Here is a 23,252-nt window from a genome sequence, read left to right as displayed (position 1 = left end):
CAATATCTTACCACCCGGTAGTCAGGGAAGTCTGTACTATTGTTAATAATTTCCCCACAACTTTTGGATTTTCTTATTATACCTATCATATAGATTACACAATTTTAAGACACACTTGTCATTGTGTCGCAACTGACGTGGAACAGAGATAGTTAATATGAGTTTGTGTGGCAGGGCGGCGGAGGCCTCCCGTTGGTAAAGGAAGCTAGGTTAGGTAGGTTTGGTTACTGTTATAAACTACATATTAATAATTACGTTATTTCAGACGGTAATGAAGGTCATAATGTATAAGTTGCCATAGAATTCCTTTTTTTATGTCGTTAATTTTCATTAATCAATAGATTTATATTCATATTTGGTATACATTAATATGTAAATTTTACTTTGTTAGGCTTATAGGCAAGGATGTTCTATCCTATGAGTTTACAACTAATACAGGTTGAAAATTTCTGGCTGCGACTATTTTTTTTGACTTATTTTACCATTTATTGTTTGTTACCTTAAATCTAATTAACTTTTGACATAGATAAAGGAGAATTTTTGTGGCTACAGCTACAATGATAGGTTAGGTTATAATGTTTAGAACTATTTCAGTAGATTCCTTTGTAACTATGATTTTTGCCAAATATAACATAGTTAGCGTATAGTGTATGTAACCACAGCTCACAGTAAGACAGTTATTATTTATATTTTCTCTTCAAGGTGGCGGCCCCCAAATTGAAATTACATACACTGCAATTGAAGATGCAATTCTTCAACTATTAGATCCAGCCTCTATACATGGGATTCCAGGGGATGTTGAAAGTGAAGAACCTATTACTGGTAATTCAGTCAAAATATTTTTCCAACCCCCTGATATATTTTGTTCTTTTCTGTCCTTGTTTTTATTTAAAAAAAACTTTTGGAGACATTTTTTCACATCTTGATTTGGAAATACTGTACAGTATACTGATTTTTTTATATAATTTTGAAAAATAACAACACTAGTAAGTTGGTTTCATTTCTAGCTTGTTTATTGCTTCCCTAAGTTATATATTAAATGTTGTTATAACTCGTATGTTAATGGACAAAATTGAGAAGTGCAAATATAAGAAATTTAACGCCTAGTTGATATTTAGATTTAAAATTATTTTAAACAAATATATTTAGATGGTCAACACTATTTTTCAAACCATTATTTTTCCTAAAAGCTTTTGTATATTTGGAAATACAGTGTAATATTTTAATTATACTCTTAACATAGACTTCAATCAACCTATTATACTACATTTCTTTCCAGAAGAAGAAAGAGAACCAACCCCCGGACCCTCAGGAGCTAGGTTTACAGCTACCGGTAGTTGTTTCCGAGAGGAATTTATGTTTCGGCCCATTCAAGAGAAAGATGATTCTATAACCCTCATTCTGAATGAGGATATACAGGAACATGATATCACAGTACCCATTGTGCATTTAGAACCTGAAAATTCAGCACCTACAAACATTCCTGGATTTTCATCATCCGGAACATATGAGGTAGAAACATGTAGTTCAAGCAATACTCGTCAACCTATTGCTGCTACCACGGAACAGCGAAGTAGGTATAGTACCCCTTCTGCCACAGCTGTTAGGTCAACTGTAACTGGTGATTCCACTGATGAAATGGGTTCACCTCCAATGCCAAGTACCAGCAGAAGTGGCAGGAGGCCACGAACCTCTTCTGCCCGAAAAGATGAAGATCTTCTTCGAGAGATGCTTCGTGTTCAAACACAAATGAGTGACAGTTTTTTACAGCTTGTAGCTAACACAGAGTGCATTGCATCTGCAATGCTATGCATTGCAAGAGTTATGCAGTCGAAAAATCCTATCCAATGATGCTGTGTTTATGGTATGTGTATATGTAGTTGTTTACTTAGGTAAGTCCTTTACTTTTGGTAAATGTGATAATAGCGTAGTTGAAAAGTCATCAAACATTTATTGTAAATTTTCCTTTGAGTGATTGTTATGAAGGAAGACGGCATGTTAAAAAATTGTGTAACTTTCACTTGCAGCCTATACTAGTCATGAAAATGTAACAGGAATATTTAGCTCTCCATAAGTTCATTAAAATCACGAAGTTAAGTGAAAGACACACATTTGTCAACTAATAACATGGGTTGCAGTGCTACTACGGGTAATGTTTACCCAGGTTTTGGGTAAAAGTTCCTACCACACTCAAAATTATATGTTTGAAAAGAGGCTCATGTACTTATTTTTATTTTTTAAAGGTTCCTTTATTTTGTAAGACGTAGTCAATTTCCAGTTCAACGCGTTTTATTTATTAGTTTGTAGTTTGCGAAGTATGATTCAAGTAGGTTTAAACAGAAATAATGGTGCAAATTCACCAACAGCCTACTGTAATCGCTGCTATTTAACACACATTAGTCTCCAAAGAGCAAGTTGTTGCATTGGTTCTTTCATAAGGATGTGCTGTCTCATGTTACATTTTATAGCTTAACAAGCAAAGAGTATTCTATTGTTTTCTTTATTACTTGTAGTAGTACAGTATTGGGTTATAAGTTTCTTTTAATTTACGGGTATTGATGCAGGTAATTCTAGACATATGAAAATTATACTGTATTTCATTCTTAAATGTAAAAAATGGCAACAAATAACAGTAGTTGTATTATTATTTCACAACGATGTGGTGACCCATGTCAAATTGTGTAGTTTAAGATGCAAACAGTTGCAATATTTTTTATTGTTTCAATTTCTCAAATATGTTTTATATAAGGATTTTTTGTTTCATAAACTTTAGTGCCTTTGGTATTTAGTAGTATTAAAAGTATACTGTATTGGAATCAAATTTGCTCAAGGATATAGTACATATATTATTAAGGTAAAAGAAAGCCATTTAATTTCTATAAAGAAGTTTATTTTATTATGTACAGAATATTGAAAATAAAAGTTAAATCAATGCACGCTTTGTTCGCATTACCTCTGTATACTGCACTAAAAAATACTATTTAAACATAGAGGAAAATTTTATTGGTGAATTGATATTTGATTTTAATTCATCAAGTAAACCAATTACGGTCTACATTGGCTCGGACTGCTTGGCCTGTCCCTGCTACAGCTTCAGCTGTATCACCAAGTACATGTTGAAAGGTTCCATTGGCGTAAAATCTTAAGGCAACTAGCACTTGCGTGTGTATGGGAACAGCATGAGATCTTCTCGTTCTACGCCTTAAAAATGGATCTAAATCTTCACACAGTCTTAGAATTTCACATCGAGGAAACCTATATCTAATTAGATTTTCATCGCTTATATTTATGGGATCCAAAGGGTCCAGATACCTTCGTTCACGTCGTAAAGCTCGATCATGCAGATAAGCTACAACAAGATCCATTGCAGGGTAACTGGAAAATGAGGTCCAAGTGTTACAGGATCAATCTGCAGGACAAAAAATTATGCAATGGTTTAGAAGTTTGTTACAGTATTGTTTTTATGTTGACACTAACTAATTCAAAGTTTTATCATTAGGCCTAGAATAGAAGGGTTATGCCTGTGAAAAACAAAAATTACGGCCTTAAGGTTTTGCCTGGCTCTTAGGGGTAAAATACTGGAAAAAGCACGTGTTAAAATCTCTGTATTCAATTAAAATTGAAAAAAATTGTTCATTATGAAAGGAAATAAGGGTGTTAAAAGCATTTAAAAGACATCCTCTTGCCTCAAAGTCTGTCACATACTCGCATTTGAAACTGATTTCTGGTAGGAACAGCAGCCTTCTCCGTTAGCCGGAATCCTTGAAACCCGGAACTTTCTGAAAGCCGTAATTGAAATTTTATCTAAAATTAATTCTCAAAGCATGATTTTGCAGGAAACTTACTGCTTAGGTAAATGACTTTCAGAGAGGCACATTTTCCTGAAAACTATGAGGAAAGTTTCCCAGATAACCGAGAAAATTCCGGAGATGGGGGATATATTTCCGGGTTCGAGAGATGATGTAATGGGCAATTGTAGGAACTACCAAGAAAATTTTTCCATTACCATAAACATTCTGGGGATGAGGGATATTTTCTTGATTTGTGATAACTGTCTTGTTAACGGGAAAACACCCATTCATTCACGGTAGTGCTCTTCACCAATTGTTCAGGCTAACAGAGATCTCACAGTATTTGGTGTTTTACCCCACTAGAATTTAGGTAAATAATCCCTTGCATAATGTTGGCCTGTGACAAGACACATAAGCTATACTAAGATAGCCTTATTCTGGGCAAATTCAAATAAATTGGTTAATGATAGTATAGCCTTGCCTAACCTAAATGACAAATCACTTCTCTTAAATTACTCATTTAGCCTAGACCCTGGTGTTTTCCTTTCAATGTTGGGAACATTTGGTCTGAATTGTCTTCAAGTTCATACAAAAAACAACAATTTAAAACCTGAAAATATATCGGATTAGCCGTAAATTTTCTTAAATTAATACTCTACCTATGATAATGTTCAAGGAAAGTCTGGAACTAGGCCTAAGGTAGCTGCGAGACAAAGTGTCTCACTGACGGCCTGACGCTCACCAAAAACCATGTACACATTCTCTAACCTAACATACCATAACATAACATAACATAACCAAACCAAACCTATCTAACCTATACCCTATTAGTATAATTTCTTATTTAAATAATCCTCATGTTCTAACTAAATTAAGTAGGCCCCATGTTTAAACATTTATTTGCCTAAGACTGAAAAAGCAGTTATATATAGGCACCTATTAAGCAAGTTAATTGCAATCCATATTTTACACCTAATATCATTTAATTTTCGCTAGCCTATGGAAATTTATAGCCTTTCATGTTATCATAAGCCATATACATAAGAAAATAGGCTAAAACTATTGGTTGAATATTAGAAAAACAAGGCGAAGTCTTGGCAGGAATGTTCACTTGACCTCATATTTGGCTTTCATTACTGAGGGATATTTACGGCTATAAAACATTAATAAGTTCTATCTGCAAGTTTACTCAGTCATAAAACATATTTTTACCCTAAGTGTGAACAATACAAACCTTCTATTTTGGTAAGAAATACTTTATAATGTGTAAGAAGCCAAAGGATGCGTGTCTTCCAAACTGAGACACTCAAGCCGCTTATTATACAACAAAAAAGTTACGAAAAAGACAAAGTGAAATATTATATTTCAGTATGTTGATGTACAAAAGATTTTATTCTTTATTCTATAATAAAACAAGTCTAACAAGCATTATTACAACATATATTATTATTATTTTCTATACAATCGGGAATTAGTCACTACTACATCCGGGTTGAGAGTGTTACACAACCTCGGGAGCTGGTGTAAGTTACTTGTGGTAACTTATGGAGTTCGATGTCAAATATTGGTTTTGAGTATACCATCTGTGTTTTGAGTATACCATCTGTGTTTTGAGTATACCGATCTGAGACTGTAAGTCCAGTTACGGGGTAAACAAAGACATACAGTCCCATCAAATGTTTTTGAGTATCCGGCCCCTGAACTGTACTGTGCTGTGCATTTTTACAAACAATAAACATGGCAAGAAAAGCTATTAAAAAAAAGAGATAAAAATTTCACTTTACTGTACCATACCTATCCTCGGCGACAGGACGGGGTTCATCGGGCTCATCGTCACTCAATTCCATAACGGGTGGTGAAGTGGGGGCGACGGTGGATTCAGCTGCTTCCTCATTGCCGCCAGTGATTGATGGTGTTAAATCTCTCCTTCGGTGATCATAGAACATGGTGATGGGAGTTGTCGTCTCTTTCTTTTCATTTCTTCCATGATGTTTTTGTATGGAGCAAAAACGTCATCCATCCCTCGCATGAATTTCAGGGCACGCACCATGGAGGGGTCCATACTATAGGCCACGTTTTTCAGTGCCTCAATATTCCAGGTCATCTCCCCCAACTTCTCCAACGTTATTTCTTGGTGCTCTTCCTCTTCCTCTTCCTTGCCTGAGTCTACTAACTCCTGTAGATCCTCCTCGGTCAGCTCAGTGTCGTGCTCTTCAATTAGCTTCCTAATCTCGTCCTCTGCCATGTCCTGGAAGCCTTCAGCAGCCACTTTCTTTGACAGTGCCAGGGTCTTTCTGAATATTTTCATTAAAATCCATCAAAATCATTTTCCTTGTCATCGTCTTAAGCACCAAACAGCTCCTCCCAGTCTTCTCCTTGAACAGGGCTAGAGGGTACGTGTTTTTTTAATCGTTTTCAATTAAAAAAATGTTACAGCACATGTATATTTTACCTAAACTGTGCCTGAATGAATATATTCTCAGAAATAAATGGTAGTTTTGCTGAAACGTGATGTATTTCAATGTAAAATAGGATAAGATACATGACGAAAACAAAAGACTTTACCTAACCTTCCGATGTTCAAGAGATGTTACTCGTTTTTTTAATAGTTTTCGGTTAAAATACTGTTATATTACAATGATAATCTATTTATACTGTGCTTGATATACTACATTCACGGAAATTTTTGATGAAAACAATTTTTTCAAGATGTTTTCAAATGGTTTTCAATTAAAAAAACTGTTGCATCACAAGTGAATTAGGATAGAATATTTTTGAAATACAACAGTTTTTTAACTGAAAACCATTCGAAAAGCGATTACGGTAACATCTTTTGAACGAAAGAAAGCGAAAGTCATTGCTTTCATCACGATTTTATCCCAGTTTCCACTGTAATACGTACGTCACTTCAGCAAAATATTACATTTCCATATTCTCAGAAATAAATACAGTGAACCCTCGCTTTACGCGGTTTCACTTTACGCTTTTCTACATTTACGCGGTACCCTGCCAAAACCGGAATTCCCACTTTTCGCGGTGCATCTACTCATATACGCGGGTGAAGTATAATTTTTTTATTTAGCTCATAAAATTCATACAAATTATCCGGCCAGAATATAATTTACATTGCTGGAATTCTTACAATTTGGTGATCATTTTGAATATAAGCATCATAGATATTGCATTAGACATACAAATTTTAGATCTAATGCAAGTATTTTGTTTACTCAGAGCAAATATGTTATCTTTTGTGCAAAATATATGAAGTGTATATTCAAAATATTCCTGGTCTTGCAAGAAATCCAGCAATGTCAATTATATTATCCTAACTTTAGTCTGAGGTATTATTTATTACTAAAAATGTAAATATACTGTTATAACCCAATCATTTCTCTGGTAGGGAGGGAAGGTGGGGGTGAGGGGTAGGGAGGGAGGGAGGGACCCAGGGAGCAGGTGGGAAAAGGGGGGGAGGTGGGGTATTTTGATTGACAAATATGAATTTCGGTAAGTATATTTTGTTTATTTATTGAAGATATTTGTTTTAGCTCATAAAATTCATACAAATTATCGGGCCAGAATATAATTTACATTGCTGGAATTCTTAAAATTTGATGATCATTTTGAATATAAACATCATACATTTTGCATTAGACATACAAATTTTAGATCTACTTTAAGTATTTTGTTTACTCTGAGTAAATATGTTATCTTTTGTGCAAAATATATGACATTTATATTCAAAATATTCCTGGTCTTACAAGGAATCCAGCAATGTCAATTATATTATCCTAACTTTAGTCTGAGGTATTATTTATTTCTAAAAAGGTAAATATTCTGGTTTCTCCCACACATTTCTCTGGTAGGGAGGGTTGGTGGGGGGTGGGGGGAGGGAGGGACCGACCGACCATCTGGCGCGGTTGGAAGAGGGGAAGAGGCAAGGTGGGGTACTTTGATTGACAAATAATGTCGTGAAGAATATTTTTTTTTTTTATTAACTGAAGATATTTATTTTAGCTCATAAAATTCATACAAATTACCCGGCCAGAATATAATTTACATTGCTGGAATTCTTACAATTTGATGATCATTTTGAATATACACATCATAGATTTTGCATTAGACATACAAATTTTAGATCTACTTTAAGTATTTTGTTTACTCTGAGTAAATATGTTATCTTTTGTGCAAAATATATGACATTTATATTCAAAATATTCCTGGTCTTACAAGGAATCCCACAATGTCAATTATATCCTAACTTTAGTTTGAGGTATTATTTATTACTATACCTTAAAATCTAGTGGTTTTTCCCCCAAACATTTCTCAGAGAGGGAAGAGCTAGGAGTGTGAGAAGAGGGGGAGGGAGTTGAGTCCATTATTTGCATGGACATTAACTTGGCGACTGTATTTCTCTATTTCTCTTAAGTATTAATTGTGTGCATGTACCATCATAAAATTAAGATGTTATTTTTACTAGAACATAGGTATTGTGTCGGAAAAAGTGGAGTTTTGGGATCAGCCGGTCTCTATTTCATTTAATCCCATATGTTATGTTGTTCACTTTACGCATTTCTCGCTTTACGCTGGCCTCGTGGGTTCAATTGACCGCGTAAAGTGAGGGTTCACTGTAGTAGTTTTGCTGAAACGTAATGCATTTCAATGTAAATTAGGATCAACTACATGAAAACAAAAGACTTTACCTAACCTTCCGATGTTCAAGATATGTTACTCGTTTTTTTAGTAGTTTTCGGTTAAAATACTCTTATATTAGTGATATTCTATTCATACTGTGCTTGATATAATACATTCACGGAAATGTAATATTTTTGCAACTACAATGCTGATGTCAACACAAGCGTGGTTACAGCGAGACTGACTGAGTGAGGGAGAGCTATGCGTTTGTGTGTGAGGTTGCGGGAGCGGGCGGTGTCCCGTGTTTGGTGCCGCGTGCGAGTTGAATGTACTTCAATTACTTCAATGTACAGATTATTCCTCCGGCGGGGCAATCCGCATATTTGCAAATCCGTGTATGCTAAACCCGCGTATGTTAAGGGCCGACTGTACTCAGATATTTTCTCAAGGAATATTTGCCGTAACTCAAAAGGATTACATTCTTTTTTTTTTAACTCTAGCTTATCAATTCTCACAGATACACTCTCCATGAACCAAGGTTTCAAATAAACTTTGTTTGGCAAAGGTTCACACAACTCTACAATATTATATTCACACAACATCTGACAAAGTTTTTTAGTATAAGTATTCATCTTAAAATTACTAGTTATTGCATAAGTAAATTTATCAACAGCAGACTTCAGATACCCATCACCACGCCTAATAAGCTTTAGAGTAGAAATGACAGTTAACTCTCTAATTCTGTGTATTATGCTCGGGACATTTAGCTCCATCCTCATAATCTCTATTCTTGTCGTCTTTGAACAACGAAGCACAATCCTCATTGCTTCATTCTGAATAAGCTCTAATGGCCTAAGATCTTTTCCTGAGTAAGAAGCTAGAACTGGAGCTGAATAATCAATGATACTCCTAACTGTACTCAAGTACGTACATAGATCTTAAAACTGGTATACCAACACCATTTGCTCTATTTGACAAAACTTTCAGAGGTTTTAGCCGAGCTGTACATATATTTTTGACATCAGTAATTTGATCCTTAACATTATTATTTACACCCACAAACATTCCCAGATATTTGTAACTGGATACTTATTGCAATTTTATTCCATTTAGCCAAAATTCTTTTCCATTTACTGCCCTTCACTGAGATTTGGTTTTATTTTAATTAATGACCAGTCCCAAGGAGAGACAAAGATACTGCAGCTGATCAATGACCCTAGACATATCTTCCTCATTCTTACATCAGATCAGAATGTCATCAGCATAAATGATTACTTGGGACTCGCCCTGAAATTTGTAACTAGCCATTCTGTTCATAAGAATATTAAAAAGCATAGGGCTAAGAACGCCACCTTGTGGGGTACCCAACCCTAGACTTTTTTCTTCCGATTCATGACCTTGAAACCAGACACTCACTTTTCTGTTAGTTAAGTAATCTGTAATCCACATCAATAATTTCCCATTTATACAAGACTTTCTAAGATCACTTCCTTATTTGCCGTATCAAAGGAACTTTTAAGGTCTGCAAACAGTCTACACTTGACATTAGCATTACTAAGACATTTAATCACACAATCTGTAGTGCTTTTACCCTTTAAAAATCCAAACACATTACTAGACAAGAGACCATCAATTGTATACAATATATTTAATACCATTCGCTCCATCATTGTAGATAGACAAGATGTAAATGATATGGGTCTTTGATCACTATCACCCTTAGGCACAGGAACAATGAGTGCCATTTTATCTCCACACACCTTAGATTCATGCATTTTTCCACAGAATCTACACCGAAAATCATTATGGCATTTCCACGCCATATGCCCCCACTTGTAACACTTATAACATATTACTGGAGATTCGTTGTAGACAGCAACCCGTTTATATCCCACACATCTCACAAAGAACTTCTCTGGCGCTGGACCTTTGATTAGCGCAATTAGCTGTGGCATAGGTACTAGTTCTCCATCAATTTTAATTACACGTCTCTTGGCCCCAAAAAATCTATCGTCAGCCAACACATCCACGGGGTCGAGGTAAACAGGATAATCAAAAAGAATGATCTTCATACATTTCCCAATGGACTCCACAGGCTTTTTCATCACTACATTTTCAAATCCTTCTGTAGTTAAATATCTAACTGCTGCCTCATCCTTCATAGTAATATAAGGAATATGTTTACCTTCTTTAAAGAGCACTTGATGGCACTTAGCGAGTCTAACTGAGCACTTTACCTCATCAAGAAAATCCAGGCCATTATTCTTGGGGAAGTAAAGACGTGGCCTCCTTGATGAGTTGCTGCCGTCTACACCATCAATGGGGTTTAAACTCGTTGTACTGATCATGGTTGAAGAATGACTCACACCATCAATTTTCTTTCTCTTATCCACCAAGAGGGAAATATTATCTTCACTACTTGTACCTTCTCTATTCCTCCTTTTATTCTTCTTTTCGTATTAACAACTTTAAACGGCTCTTGTTCTTCACATTCACTGCTGCTGGACAGCTCCAAATCCGACAACAGTCCTCCTGCAGTACCCTGGGTTACATTGCTGTGTCTGCTGTATCCACCACCCAATTCAGGAATTTAATAAGCGACCTGCTCGCTGAAGCTCTTCCGTCAGCCATAACAGTTCGTGTCCAACCAGGGAGGTGTAGGAGAGCGACCTCACTACACTAGTACAGTTTCACTACACTAGTACATCTTCACTACACTAGTACATCTTCACTACAACACTAGTACATCTTCACTACACTAGTACATCTTCACTACACTAGTACATCTTCACTACACTAGTACATCTTCACTACAACAATAGCACATCTTATCTACACTATTACATGTTCACTACAACACTAGTACATCTTCACTACACTAGTACATCTTCACTACACTAGTACATCTTCACTACAACACTAGTACATCTTCACTACACTCGTACATCTTCACTACAACACTAGTACATCTTCACTACACTAGTACATCTTCACTACAACACAATTTTCACTACATCTCACTTCACAAACTTCACTACATCTCACTTCACAATCTCCACTACATCTCACTTCACAATCTTCACTACATCTCACTTCACAATCTTCACTACATCTCACTTCACAATCTTCACCACATCTCACTTTACAATCTTCACTACATCTCACTTCACAATCTTCACTACATCTCACTTCACAATCTTCACTACATCTCACTTCACAATCTTCACTACATCTCACTTCACAATCTTCACTACATCTCATCACAATCTTACCACATCTCACCTCACAATCTTTCACTACATCTCACCTTCACAATCTTCACTACATCTCACTTCACAATCCCACTACATCTCACTTCACTATCTTCACTACATCTCACTACACAATCTTCACTACATCTCACTTCACAATCTTCATTACATCTCACTTCACAATCTTCATTACATCTCACTTCACAATCTTCACCACATCTCACTTCTCAATCTTCACTACATCTCACTTCACAATCTTCACAATATCTCACTTCACAATCTTCACTACATCTAACTTCACAATCTTCACCACATCTCACTTCACAATCTTCACTACATCTCACTTCACAATCTTCACTACATCTCACTCCACAATCTTCACCACATCTCACTTCACAATCTTCACTACATCTCACTTCACACCTCATTACATCCACTTCACAATCTTCACTACATCTCACTTCACAATTCACCACATCTTCACTTCACAATCTTCACTCACATCTCACCTCCCTGCCACAATCTTCACTACATCTCACCTCACAATCTTCACTTACATCTCTCACTTCACAATCTTCACTTCACATCTCAACTTCCAATCTTCACTCACATCCTCACTCATTGCCCTTTCACTACATCCTCACTTCCACAATCTCTCACTACATCCCCACTCCACAATCTTCACTACATCTCACTCACAATCTTCACTACATCCTCACTCACAACTTCACTCACATCCTACTCACACCACCATCCTCACCTCCACACAATCTCACCACATCCCACTCCAATACCTCATTACATCTGACTTCACAATCTCACCACATCCTCACTCACAATCTTCACCATGGATCTCACTCTCACAATCTTCACCAGCACATCTCACCTCACAATCTTCACTCACATCTCACCCCCACAACTTCACTAAGACCCCTGTTCTCACAATCTCTCACTACATCCTCACCCCCCACACCCCACCACATCTCACCTCCACACTTTCACTACATCTCACTCAATAACTTCACTACATCTCACTCTACCAATCTTCACCACATCTCACTCACACCTCATCAAGATCTCACCTCACAATCTCTCACTACATCTCACTCTCACACCTTCACCATCCTCACTCACACCCACCACATCTCACTCTCACACCTCTCACTACATCTCACTTCACAATCTTCACTACATCTCACTTCACAATCTTCACTACATCTCACTTCACAATCTTCACTACATCTCACTTCACAATTTTCACTACATCTCACTTCACAATCTTCACTACATCTCACTTCACAATCTTCACTACATCTCACTTCACAATCTTCACTACATCTCACTTCACAATCTTCACTACATCTCACTTCACAATCTTCACTACATCTCATTTCACAATCTTCACTACATCTCACTTCACAATCTTCACTACATCTCACTTCACAATCTTCACTACATCCCACTTCACAATCTTCACTACATCTCACTTCACAATCTTCACTACATCTCACTTCACAATCTTCACTACATCTCACTTCACAATCTTCACCACATCTCACTTCACAATCTTCACTACATCTCACTTCACAATCTTCACCACATCTCACTTCACAGTCTTCACTACATCTCACTTCACAATCTTCACTACATCTCACTTCACAATCTTCACTAAATCTCACTTCACAGTCTTCACTACATCTCACTTCACAATCTTCACTACATCTCACTTCACAATCTTCACTACATCTCACTTCACAATCTTCACTACATGTCACTTCACAATCTTCCCTACATCTCACTTCACAATCTTCACTACATCTCACTTCACAATCATCACTACATCTCACTTCACAATCTTCACCACATCTCACTTCACAATCTTCACTACATCTCACTTCACAATCTTCACTACACCTCACTTCACAATCTTCACTACATCTCACTTCACAATCTTCACTAACACCATCCTTCATCACTACATATAACAACATCCATAATCACTACTTATAACACCATCCATCATCATCACCACATATAACACTATCCATCATCACTACATATAACACGATCCATCATCACTACATATAACACCATCCACCATCACTACATATAGAACCATCCATCACGACATATAACACCATCCAACATCACTACATATAACACCAACCATCATCACTACATATAATATCATCCATCATCACTACATATAACTCCATCCATCATCACTACATATGACACCATCCAGCATCACTACATATGACATCATGCATCATCACTACATATAACACCATCCATCAACACTACATATAAAACCAACCTATCATCACTACATATAATATCATCCATCATCACTACATATAACACCATCCAACATCACTACATATAACACCACCCATCATCACTACATATTACATCACCCATCACTACATATAACTCTATCCATCATCACTACATATAACACCATCCAGCATCACTACATATAACACCAACCATCATCACTACATATAACATCATGCATCATCACTACATATAACATCATGCATCATCACTACATATAACACCATTCATCATCACTACATATAAAACCATCCTATCATCACTACATATAACATCAGCCATCATCACTACATATAACACCATCCATCACTACATATAGAACCATCCTATCATCACTACATATAATATCATCCATCATCACTACATATAACACCATCCAGCATCACTACATATAACACCAACCATCATCACTACATATATCATCATGCATCATCACTATATATAACACCATCCATCATCACTACATATATTACCCTCCTATCATCACTACATATAACACCATCCCTCATTACTACATATAATGCCATCCTTCATCACTACATATAACACCATCCATCATCACTACATATTATAACACCATCCATCATCTTTACAAACACCAGCCCTCAACACTATAGTGATAAACAGAGCTTCATTTTGTTGTCAATTTCTTTAAATTCCAACCTTATTAAACCGTAATTATTTCTGTATGGTCAAATTTTGATTTGACCTCAGTGAGAGAGCTGTTAGTGTCAGTAAATCACAATGGTGTTCCGACGCACTCTAACAAAAGTTTCAAAGGTTGAGGTGAAGCCTTGCCAGGTGAAGGAGAAGGGCCCCCGATCTAACAAACTGCAGACCACAAAGCACACTAAACCTCAAAACAACAAGAAGAAGAAGGAAACTACCACTTTCTGCCATGTACAAAAGGACCAGTACCTGCCATGGGGAGACTACATCTTCACTGGGAAAAAGACAAAGAACAACAAGAAGCGTTGACCCAACATTTCTGATATTTAAAAATAATAAAAACATATTAATTGATTTTGTTTGTATTATTTATGCTTTTATTATTTTCAACTGTAAACGTGCTGTTTTGGGAATATATTTTGAGTAACATAATATTTAGGTACAGCAGTTTATTTCACTGTATCTCCTTGTGTGAGTGTGTGGGTAGTGTGTGGATAGTGTGTGGGTACTATGGGTGTGTGGGCATTATGGAGAACTAGTCATGGCTAACTGTGACCCTATATACGGGCTACATCGGCCTTAACGCCCTTGTCTCAGCGCTATCTCATATATCCAAATTTCACATATTTGAAAGTATTAGATAACCAAAATATCTGGAAAATATTTAGTTAAAATACAAATAATAAAACAAAATCGAAAACAGAAAGAAAAAACAATACCCGTGAAAGTGGAAATAAGGAGGAGGCAGAGCAGACGATACACAGGAAGGCAGTAATCATCATCCCCGTGTGAACCAGCCAGAGAAGAACTCCTTCGCCTCACCGTCCACCCGCGTACGATCAGCTGAGTGAAGTTGCCTCGTGTTGCAGTAAACTTTATCTGTAAAAGGACAATTTACTTTACTTTTATTGTTTATCTTACTGTTTATAACTGTTTATTTTCTCTTACATAATGTACACTAAGTATGGGAGTGTACAGTAAGTTATACCGGATGGCAACAAATTCACATTCGTCTTGCAAATATTAAAACATTACCCTAACAACAGTATTGTATAACAACACGAGCTAAAGTGATGTGTAAAAAGGTCGGTTGCAAAAAGAAATATTATTCTTTTAAGTTTTTTTCAGTTTGTTCAGTGTTAACAACATTATAGGTCATATTTCATGCAGTATGCATATACAATGTTTGCTGGCGGTTTAATACCTTTCTGTTTACTGATGATGTAAAACCTTCGTTAAAATACTTTAGAGTCGTTTACAAAATATTTGGTGCGTTTCCGGAGCATTGTATGTTTTTACAGCATGCGAGGCGGCAGGTATGTGGAGTTTTAAGAGCACTTCACGCTATAGCTCAGTTGGCCACGGATTAGCGAATTACGAACTGAAAATGTTTGGATCGTCATCTGTTTCGTGTAAGCTGTGTCGGACATTTTGTGCTACATTAAAGTCCAGCGATCTGTGGCAGCTGTCGGGTTCCTGCCTGACCACCCTTTGCCTAAGAAGAGCGATTGTCTGAAGGTGTTCGAGTAGTTACTCAATTGTGAAAAAGTGATAGTGAGTCCCATAGACATGGCTGCCAGTTAGGGACAGTGTGGATACGGCAAAGTAAAGGAGGCCGTGTAGCCAAGACTGCACTCAACCGCCTTCACTTCCCCAATTACAGCTAGGTGGACTGAGAGCGCCTCGGGATTATCATATCTATAATGCCAGACGGTAACACCATCCCCTTGACACCTCGGAGACTATACAGTACTGTGTTCGGGGTGTGTTTGTGGGTCTCTACTGCCGCCTCCCTATCGTTGAGTTGCTCCCCACTTACCGTAACCAGTCGAGGTCACTGTGGGAGGCCATGTACGGTACAGTACAGTACAGAGTCACGCCCCCCTCAACAACGTCCGCACCTTGCCTGCTGAATACAGTATTTGCAAATGTGACCATAAACCCCAACAATTGTAGCAAATTACAAGTCCCGGGATTTGCCCCTGGTATTAACACAGTGACAAGCGTCCCATTCCTGGTAAGTAGCAGGTGGCCGGAGGTAGTGCAATCCTCTCCCAGACTACACGGAGATGAGAGAGAGCTGGTTGACCATCATGGTAAGGACAAGTCACTATTTGGACCCCAGGGAGGCCATTATCGTAAGTTAAGTGAAAGGCATTTGGAATACTGGACGACTAGACGCTATATGAATTTCTTTACCCTAGTTTTCCCACCGATAATAATGAGTACAAGGGAGGTAGTCTCATCGGCGTTCATCAACACCATAGCCGTCTCAGTTACCTATTGCTCGTACAAGGTTTTGGAATGAAATAGTTTTACTAATATCAGGAACTTTCAAACTACTACAGGAAATAATATATATATATATATATATATATATATATATATATATATATATATATATATATATATATATATATATATATATGCAAATAAATCACTGTAGGTGCGCGTGATCCAGGTATATGCTGATAACCACAAGGAAAAAGAAAACACGAAGTTCCCAAGCGCTTTCGTGTAATTCACATCTTCAGGGGTGAGTACAGACTGTAGGAATTAAAATCAATAAACCTTAGTGATGGTCAGTTCAAAACTGATAATATGTTACATAAATTTGTTTGTCAGTGGCCCAAGGTTAAAAATGCTTTGAAAACCTTTGATCTAGATGTATGATAGTTATTTTGTGGGTCCCTTATTTTTGACCTGACCTGACTAGTCACGTCACTCCCCCCCCCCCTTCTCTTAAGCTCCTCTACGTGTGTGTTGGTGTGGGGATTAGTGGATGACATCATTATGACCTGACCTCATGTTTTTAAGGTCACCCTGCATATTTAAGCCTCTCTCTGTCCATGTAATCCAGTTGCCTCTGAAGATGTCTTGAATAAAGACGAAAGCTAAGGTGCTCCGTTGTTTCCATTTTCCCGTGTGATTTTATCAAGATATATATATATATATCTATATATATACATATATATACAGTATATATAAGAAAATAAGGAGTCTGTAATAGGCCGGTTGGCCTGTGCATGGCAGCTCCTGTCGAGAGTTACTACCGCTCTCTATCATCCATGAATCTATCTAGCCTCCTTTTGAAACTTTCCAGAGTTCCTGCACTACTACAAAGTTAAGAAGCTTGTTCCACTCGCCCACCACCCTATTTGTGAACCAGTTCCTTCCTATCTCCCTCCTAAACCTAAACTTATCTAACTTGAATCCGTTGCTCTGAGTCCTATCCTGCTCGGATATTATAAGAACTTTATCTATATCCCCTTTATATATATCTTCGCTAGTTTATACAATGGTGAACTATGTTAATATGCCCTTCATTGTGAACCAATAAGCATAATTAAATTTAATTAATTTCAAAGTAATTATTGTAGGTGTTACATTCAATGTCACTCGGTGGTGGTGATGTGTGGCCGTGGTGTTGTTATGATCAATACTTTGGGGAGAATGACAGACTTCGTCACACACACTACGTGTAAACTACTTGTGAATCTGTGTTATGATTTTGTCCTCTAAAACCTGGTATTGATCACGGCTATTGACTTGACTTCATCCTTGTTTCACTTTAATTGTTTTGGTTCAGACAATAAATCCATTAAGAGCGGCTGTTGGTTTCATTAATTAGAGAAGGTCAGGTTATCTCACTTGGCGGGGAATTCCTTCATCTGTTCTCTATAAATTGATGAAAGTCATTTTTCACTCCTAATTTCCCCAGAGACCAACAACCTGCAGAAAAGGAACATAATTATAGCTTTTGTTTTTTATATTTTTCACCCGTGAGAATTAGTGCTACTGACCTGGTGATACCCTGAGGCTAGAGTGTTGACGTCGGTGTTTATAAACGAATCATACTTGACCTTTCCCACCAATTATTATATACTAATAAGTATAATGTTCAAACATTTCCAATCCATAAGTTGTCGCTTTTTTTTAATCTAAATACGGAAAAAGAGTGTACTTAAAATATATTGTTTTTAATTTGAGCTGTCTCCCCCCCCCTCCCCCACACACATACACATACACCAGGTATCATCATCATACAGAAACAAAATATGTATATAACTCGGTATGACAACTGCTTAATCTCGGGTTGAGAAAACGTTAACTGTGATTGTTATTGGAAATTCGATTGTAAACTGAACCTTCTGTTTCTTATGTGAGTCTTGGTGGAAATGTTGCCTCTCTCTCTCTCTCTAGTATAACATTAGTATATAGCCAGGCACTAAGGCTCCCGTGTTTGTTGTGTTAAAAAAATTAAAAGGTTGCAGTGACTTGTGACCCTCATAGCCTCTCCTGAACAACAATAAACGTTCTCCTTTTACTGCAACACAACTACAGTTATTGTAGACATTTGAGGATAAATATATACACTATCAATTTCAGTTTCCTTTAGGATGATTTACGTTTAGTTACATATATTAGTAAACTTAAAGTATTTATATAAAGGCAATATATTTGATCTTTTAAAAGAGTAAAGCTCAAAGTATATTGACGATAAATTGATCTTCTTTTGTGATAATTCAACTCCAAGTAAAGGACAGCCAAACCTAAACTAACCTAACCTCGAAAACGAATCATTTGTGACGGAAACGTTACAAAGAAAAGTTGTTAGAAATGACGAGATATACCTAGAACTGGACCCAAAAGTACTGTGGGATATTATGAGCAACTTGTAAAAAAAAAAAGTTAAAGGTGTAGCGATAATCGTGTGGCCAACAAAAGGTTAATATTGGTTAGGTTAGTTTTTTTTACCCCTCAAGTTCCATCTTCTTCAAAGCTCTTCGTGTGGGTTAAGATTGGTCGAGTTAGGAAACTTCTGTGGCTTTAGTATCCAATAGTCACGCATCTTTCACAAGTATAAGTACTTATTGGTGGTCGTCACACACTAAGATTGGTTGGGTTGGGTTTCCTCGTATGGTCGCTCGTAAACATGATTAATATTCACTAAACCGATGAATCTGATGAAATAATCGTGTAAATCAGTTCATAAATGTTAATGGTTAATGTCTCCTTAACATTTACCGAAATGAATATGGTTAATAAAAGTACATACTGAGGCGAAATAATTGTACTAAAGAATAAATATAGTCATTTTTGTTTTTTTTTAGTTAACGGTTTAAGCCCCGCCCCTCTTGCAGCTCATTGGCTCATACACTCAGTAATATTCCGTTAATATTGATATATCACAAAATAATAATGCCTTTGGTATTTTGAGTATTAATGAATAAACCCGCATTATTATTAAGCTTCATATAATGGCGATGTTTGCCCCAGTAGTGAACATTAAAGAGCTTCTCGTGATGCTGCTCTTGTCACATCACAGCAGTAATATGAATGACAAGTTCTTTACCTATATTTGTATGCTGTTCACTGTTGAAATATTTATATCATTTATTTGTATGCATTTTTGTTTTCTTATTTGTACCGTTATTGCATTACACTTGCCCATGGCGTCATTTTTTTTCTTCATGTTAGACTTGTGTACACAGGAGCGCCATCTGTGAACACCATCAAGGCTCCTCCTAGCCAGAGTCGGTTTGGGGCTGAGAATATTGAAGCAGGTTACCGGACTTGTGGCTGACTGTACCTCACCATCCCGGCCTGAGAGCTTATGACCGCCTGGCCATATTTTATATTTATATTTGTGACATAACTTTTTATCGATTTACTGGATCAATTAAATGTTTTTAAAGTTGTCCATGAAAGTTTCACATTTTCAATTTGCCGGATGTAGGTCGCGCTCTGATCGGCTGAAGTTATAGTTGAGCTAAATCGTAGCAGACAGTACTACAATAGTTGGGAGATAAAACTCACGAGAACAGGTAGTGAGAGTTGTGAGTTGTTGGTGGAGGAAGATTACAAGTGAGGATCATCCCACCACACAACACCTATCTCACCACCACCACCACACCTAACTCAGCACCTATTACCACACACCACCACCACCACTACTACCACTCAACACCACCACTACACAACACCTGCCACACTTTCATTACAACAGTATCCCGGTGTTAGTCATAAAGGCACGCCAGCACAGTGATATTTTCGGAAAAAATGTGTTGTTTAATGTTGACATTTAAGATGCAAGAACCATAACCATATGACTGGTGCTCTTATATAATGAAAATGTGCAGCTGACACCACCAAAATGAGTTTACTTTATTATTATTAACTAATCTGCAAATAGAGTTTAACAATGTTCATATTATTATTTTTTTACATCTAATACAGTTAACATTTATTATAACGGGTATGGTATAATACTGCTACTAATGATAATTATAATAACAATAATGATAATAATAATAATAATAATGATAATGGTAATGACAATAATAGTAACTACAACAACAACAATAATAATCATAATCATAATAATAATAATAACGATGATGATGATGATGACACACACACACACCTTGACGTAGCTCTTCACTTATATCAATAAGTTCATCTGTACATTGTCCTCGTAGTCTCCAGTCTTAATCTATACCTTTATGACGTGGGTTATGGTCGTGGGTTGTGGGTCGTATTATGGTCGTGGGTCGTAAAAGTTGATAGGTCATTTACTGTTATTACCATACACCTCTCTCTCTCTCTCTCTCTCTCTCCAGAAATATGAGAAGAACCATCGAACTGCAGACAAATTCCCTTGAGCTTTACCTAATCTTATTCTTTTTCTCTCCTTCCTTTCTCTCTCTTTCCAGATATCCAAATTTGCTTTTGGTTAGTCGTGAATTATATTGGTAAGAAAAACCATCACTTTGTAAGATTATGCTGTGAGCTTTACATAAGTTATCGGGGGAATCTGGGACACATCGGAGGTACTGAAGAATTATGGTTAACTCGCTTGATATTGCTTTTGAGAGAGAGAGAGAGAGAGCTACCTCCTCCACCACACCACCACAATGCTGACCATCCTAGCTACCACACCACCATAACGTTGACCATTCTAGGTACCACACCACCCCATAACACTGACCATCCTAGCTTCCACACCACCACAGCGCTGGTCCCTCACGCTTGAACTTAACTCACGGTAGTTTCTCCTCCTTTCAAGGGCATCACTGAGAAAAATCTAAGCCATCTGAGAGTGTTGAAGATACACCTCACCACCAAGGAGAAACACTTTATGTAACATAGTGTCCAATTCTCTATAATACGGACTGCTTTGTTTACGTGTGGCCGAGAAATAGTGCAGCGGGAGTGTATCTAAAGATTCTCAGTTTACTGTTTATGAGTTTACTGAAATGTGAGACTAAAAAAGAATTATCTAAGAGCATCTTATAGTTGTTTGTAGATATACACTTTGTTTACTTATATATATATATGTGTGTGGCTAAAATAAAATTATAGGAAGATTGGATTAGTTATATAAATACTTGGAGTTGAATTATCACAAAAGAAGATCAATTTATCGTCAATATACTTTGAGCTTTACTATTTTAAAAGATCAAATATATTGCCTTTATATAAATACTTTAAGTTTACTAATATATGTAACTAAACGTAAATCATCCTAAAGGAAACTGAAATTGATAGTGTATTTATTTATCCTCAAATGTCTACAATAACTGTAGTTGTGTTGCAGTAAAAGGAGAACGTTTATTGTTGTTCAGGAGAGGCTATGAGGGTCACAAGTCACTGCAACCGTTTAATTTTTTTAACACAACAAACACGGGAGCCTTAGTGCCTGGCTATATACTACTGTTATACTAGAGAGAGAGAGAGAGAGAGGCAACATTTCCACCAAGACTCACATAAAAAACAGAAGGTTCAGTTTACAATCGAATTTCCAATAACAATCACAGTTAACGTTTTCTCAACCCGAGATTAAGCAGTTGTCATACCGAGTTATATACATATTTTGTTTCTGTATGATGATGATACCTGGTGTATGTGTGTGTGGGGGGGGGGGAAGACAGCTCAAATTAAAACAATATATTTTAAGTACACTCTTTTTCCGTATTTAGATTAAAAAAAAGCGACAACTTATGGATTGGAAATGTTTGAACATTATACTTATTAGTATATAATAATTGGTGGGAAAGGTCAAGTATGATTCGTTTATAAACACCGACGTCAACACTCTAGCCTCATGGTATCACCAGGTCAGTAGCACTAATTCTCACGGGTGAAAAATATAAAAAACAAAAGCTATAATTATATTCCTTTTCTGCAGGTTGTTGGTCTCTGGGGAAATTAGGAGTGATAAATGACTTTCATCAATTTATAGAGAACAGATGAAGGAATTCCCCGCCAGGTGAGATAACCTGACCTTCTCTAATTAATGAAACCAACAGCCGTTCTTAATGGATTTATTGTCTGAACCAAAACAATTAAAGTGAAACAAGGATGAAGTCAATAGCCGTGATCAATACCAGGTTTTAGAGGACAGAATCATAACACAGATTCACAAGTAGTTTACACGTAGTGTGTGTGACGAAGTCTGTCATTCTCCCCAAAGTATTGATCATAACAACACCACGGCCACACATCACCACCACCGGGTGACATTGAATGTAACACCTACAATAATTACTTTGAAATTAATTAAATTTAA

General features: G+C 36.8%; 1 protein-coding gene and 1 long non-coding RNA gene across 2 annotated transcripts; one reads left to right on the top strand and one right to left on the bottom strand.

Moving 5' to 3' along the window:
• The first annotated feature begins 672 nt into the window (after nucleotides 1-672).
• On the top strand, nucleotides 673-2,581 carry LOC121864454. The gene is made up of 2 exons (XM_042363480.1): nucleotides 673-822; nucleotides 1,280-2,581. Exon 2 carries the CDS (start codon nucleotides 1,357-1,359, stop codon nucleotides 1,849-1,851), a length of 495 nt encoding a protein of 164 aa, XP_042219414.1. The 5' UTR covers nucleotides 673-822; nucleotides 1,280-1,356; the 3' UTR covers nucleotides 1,852-2,581.
• Nucleotides 2,582-2,938: 357 nt separating this feature from the next.
• On the bottom strand, nucleotides 2,939-5,096 carry LOC121864455. Its single transcript, XR_006088585.1, has 3 exons — nucleotides 5,026-5,096; nucleotides 3,706-3,779; nucleotides 2,939-3,409 (listed from the first exon to the last, which is right to left on the bottom strand). It is a non-coding gene; the product is annotated as an uncharacterized LOC121864455 (long non-coding RNA).
• Between the last annotated feature and the right edge of the window lie 18,156 nt (nucleotides 5,097-23,252).

This window comes from Homarus americanus, unplaced genomic scaffold (genome assembly GCF_018991925.1).
Source record: "Homarus americanus isolate GMGI-L3 unplaced genomic scaffold, GMGI_Hamer_2.0 scaffold35642, whole genome shotgun sequence".
Lineage (NCBI taxonomy): Eukaryota > Metazoa > Arthropoda > Malacostraca > Decapoda > Nephropidae > Homarus > Homarus americanus.
The sequence above is the reverse complement of the archived record's forward strand: the minus strand, read 5'-3'. Positions and strand labels throughout refer to the sequence as shown.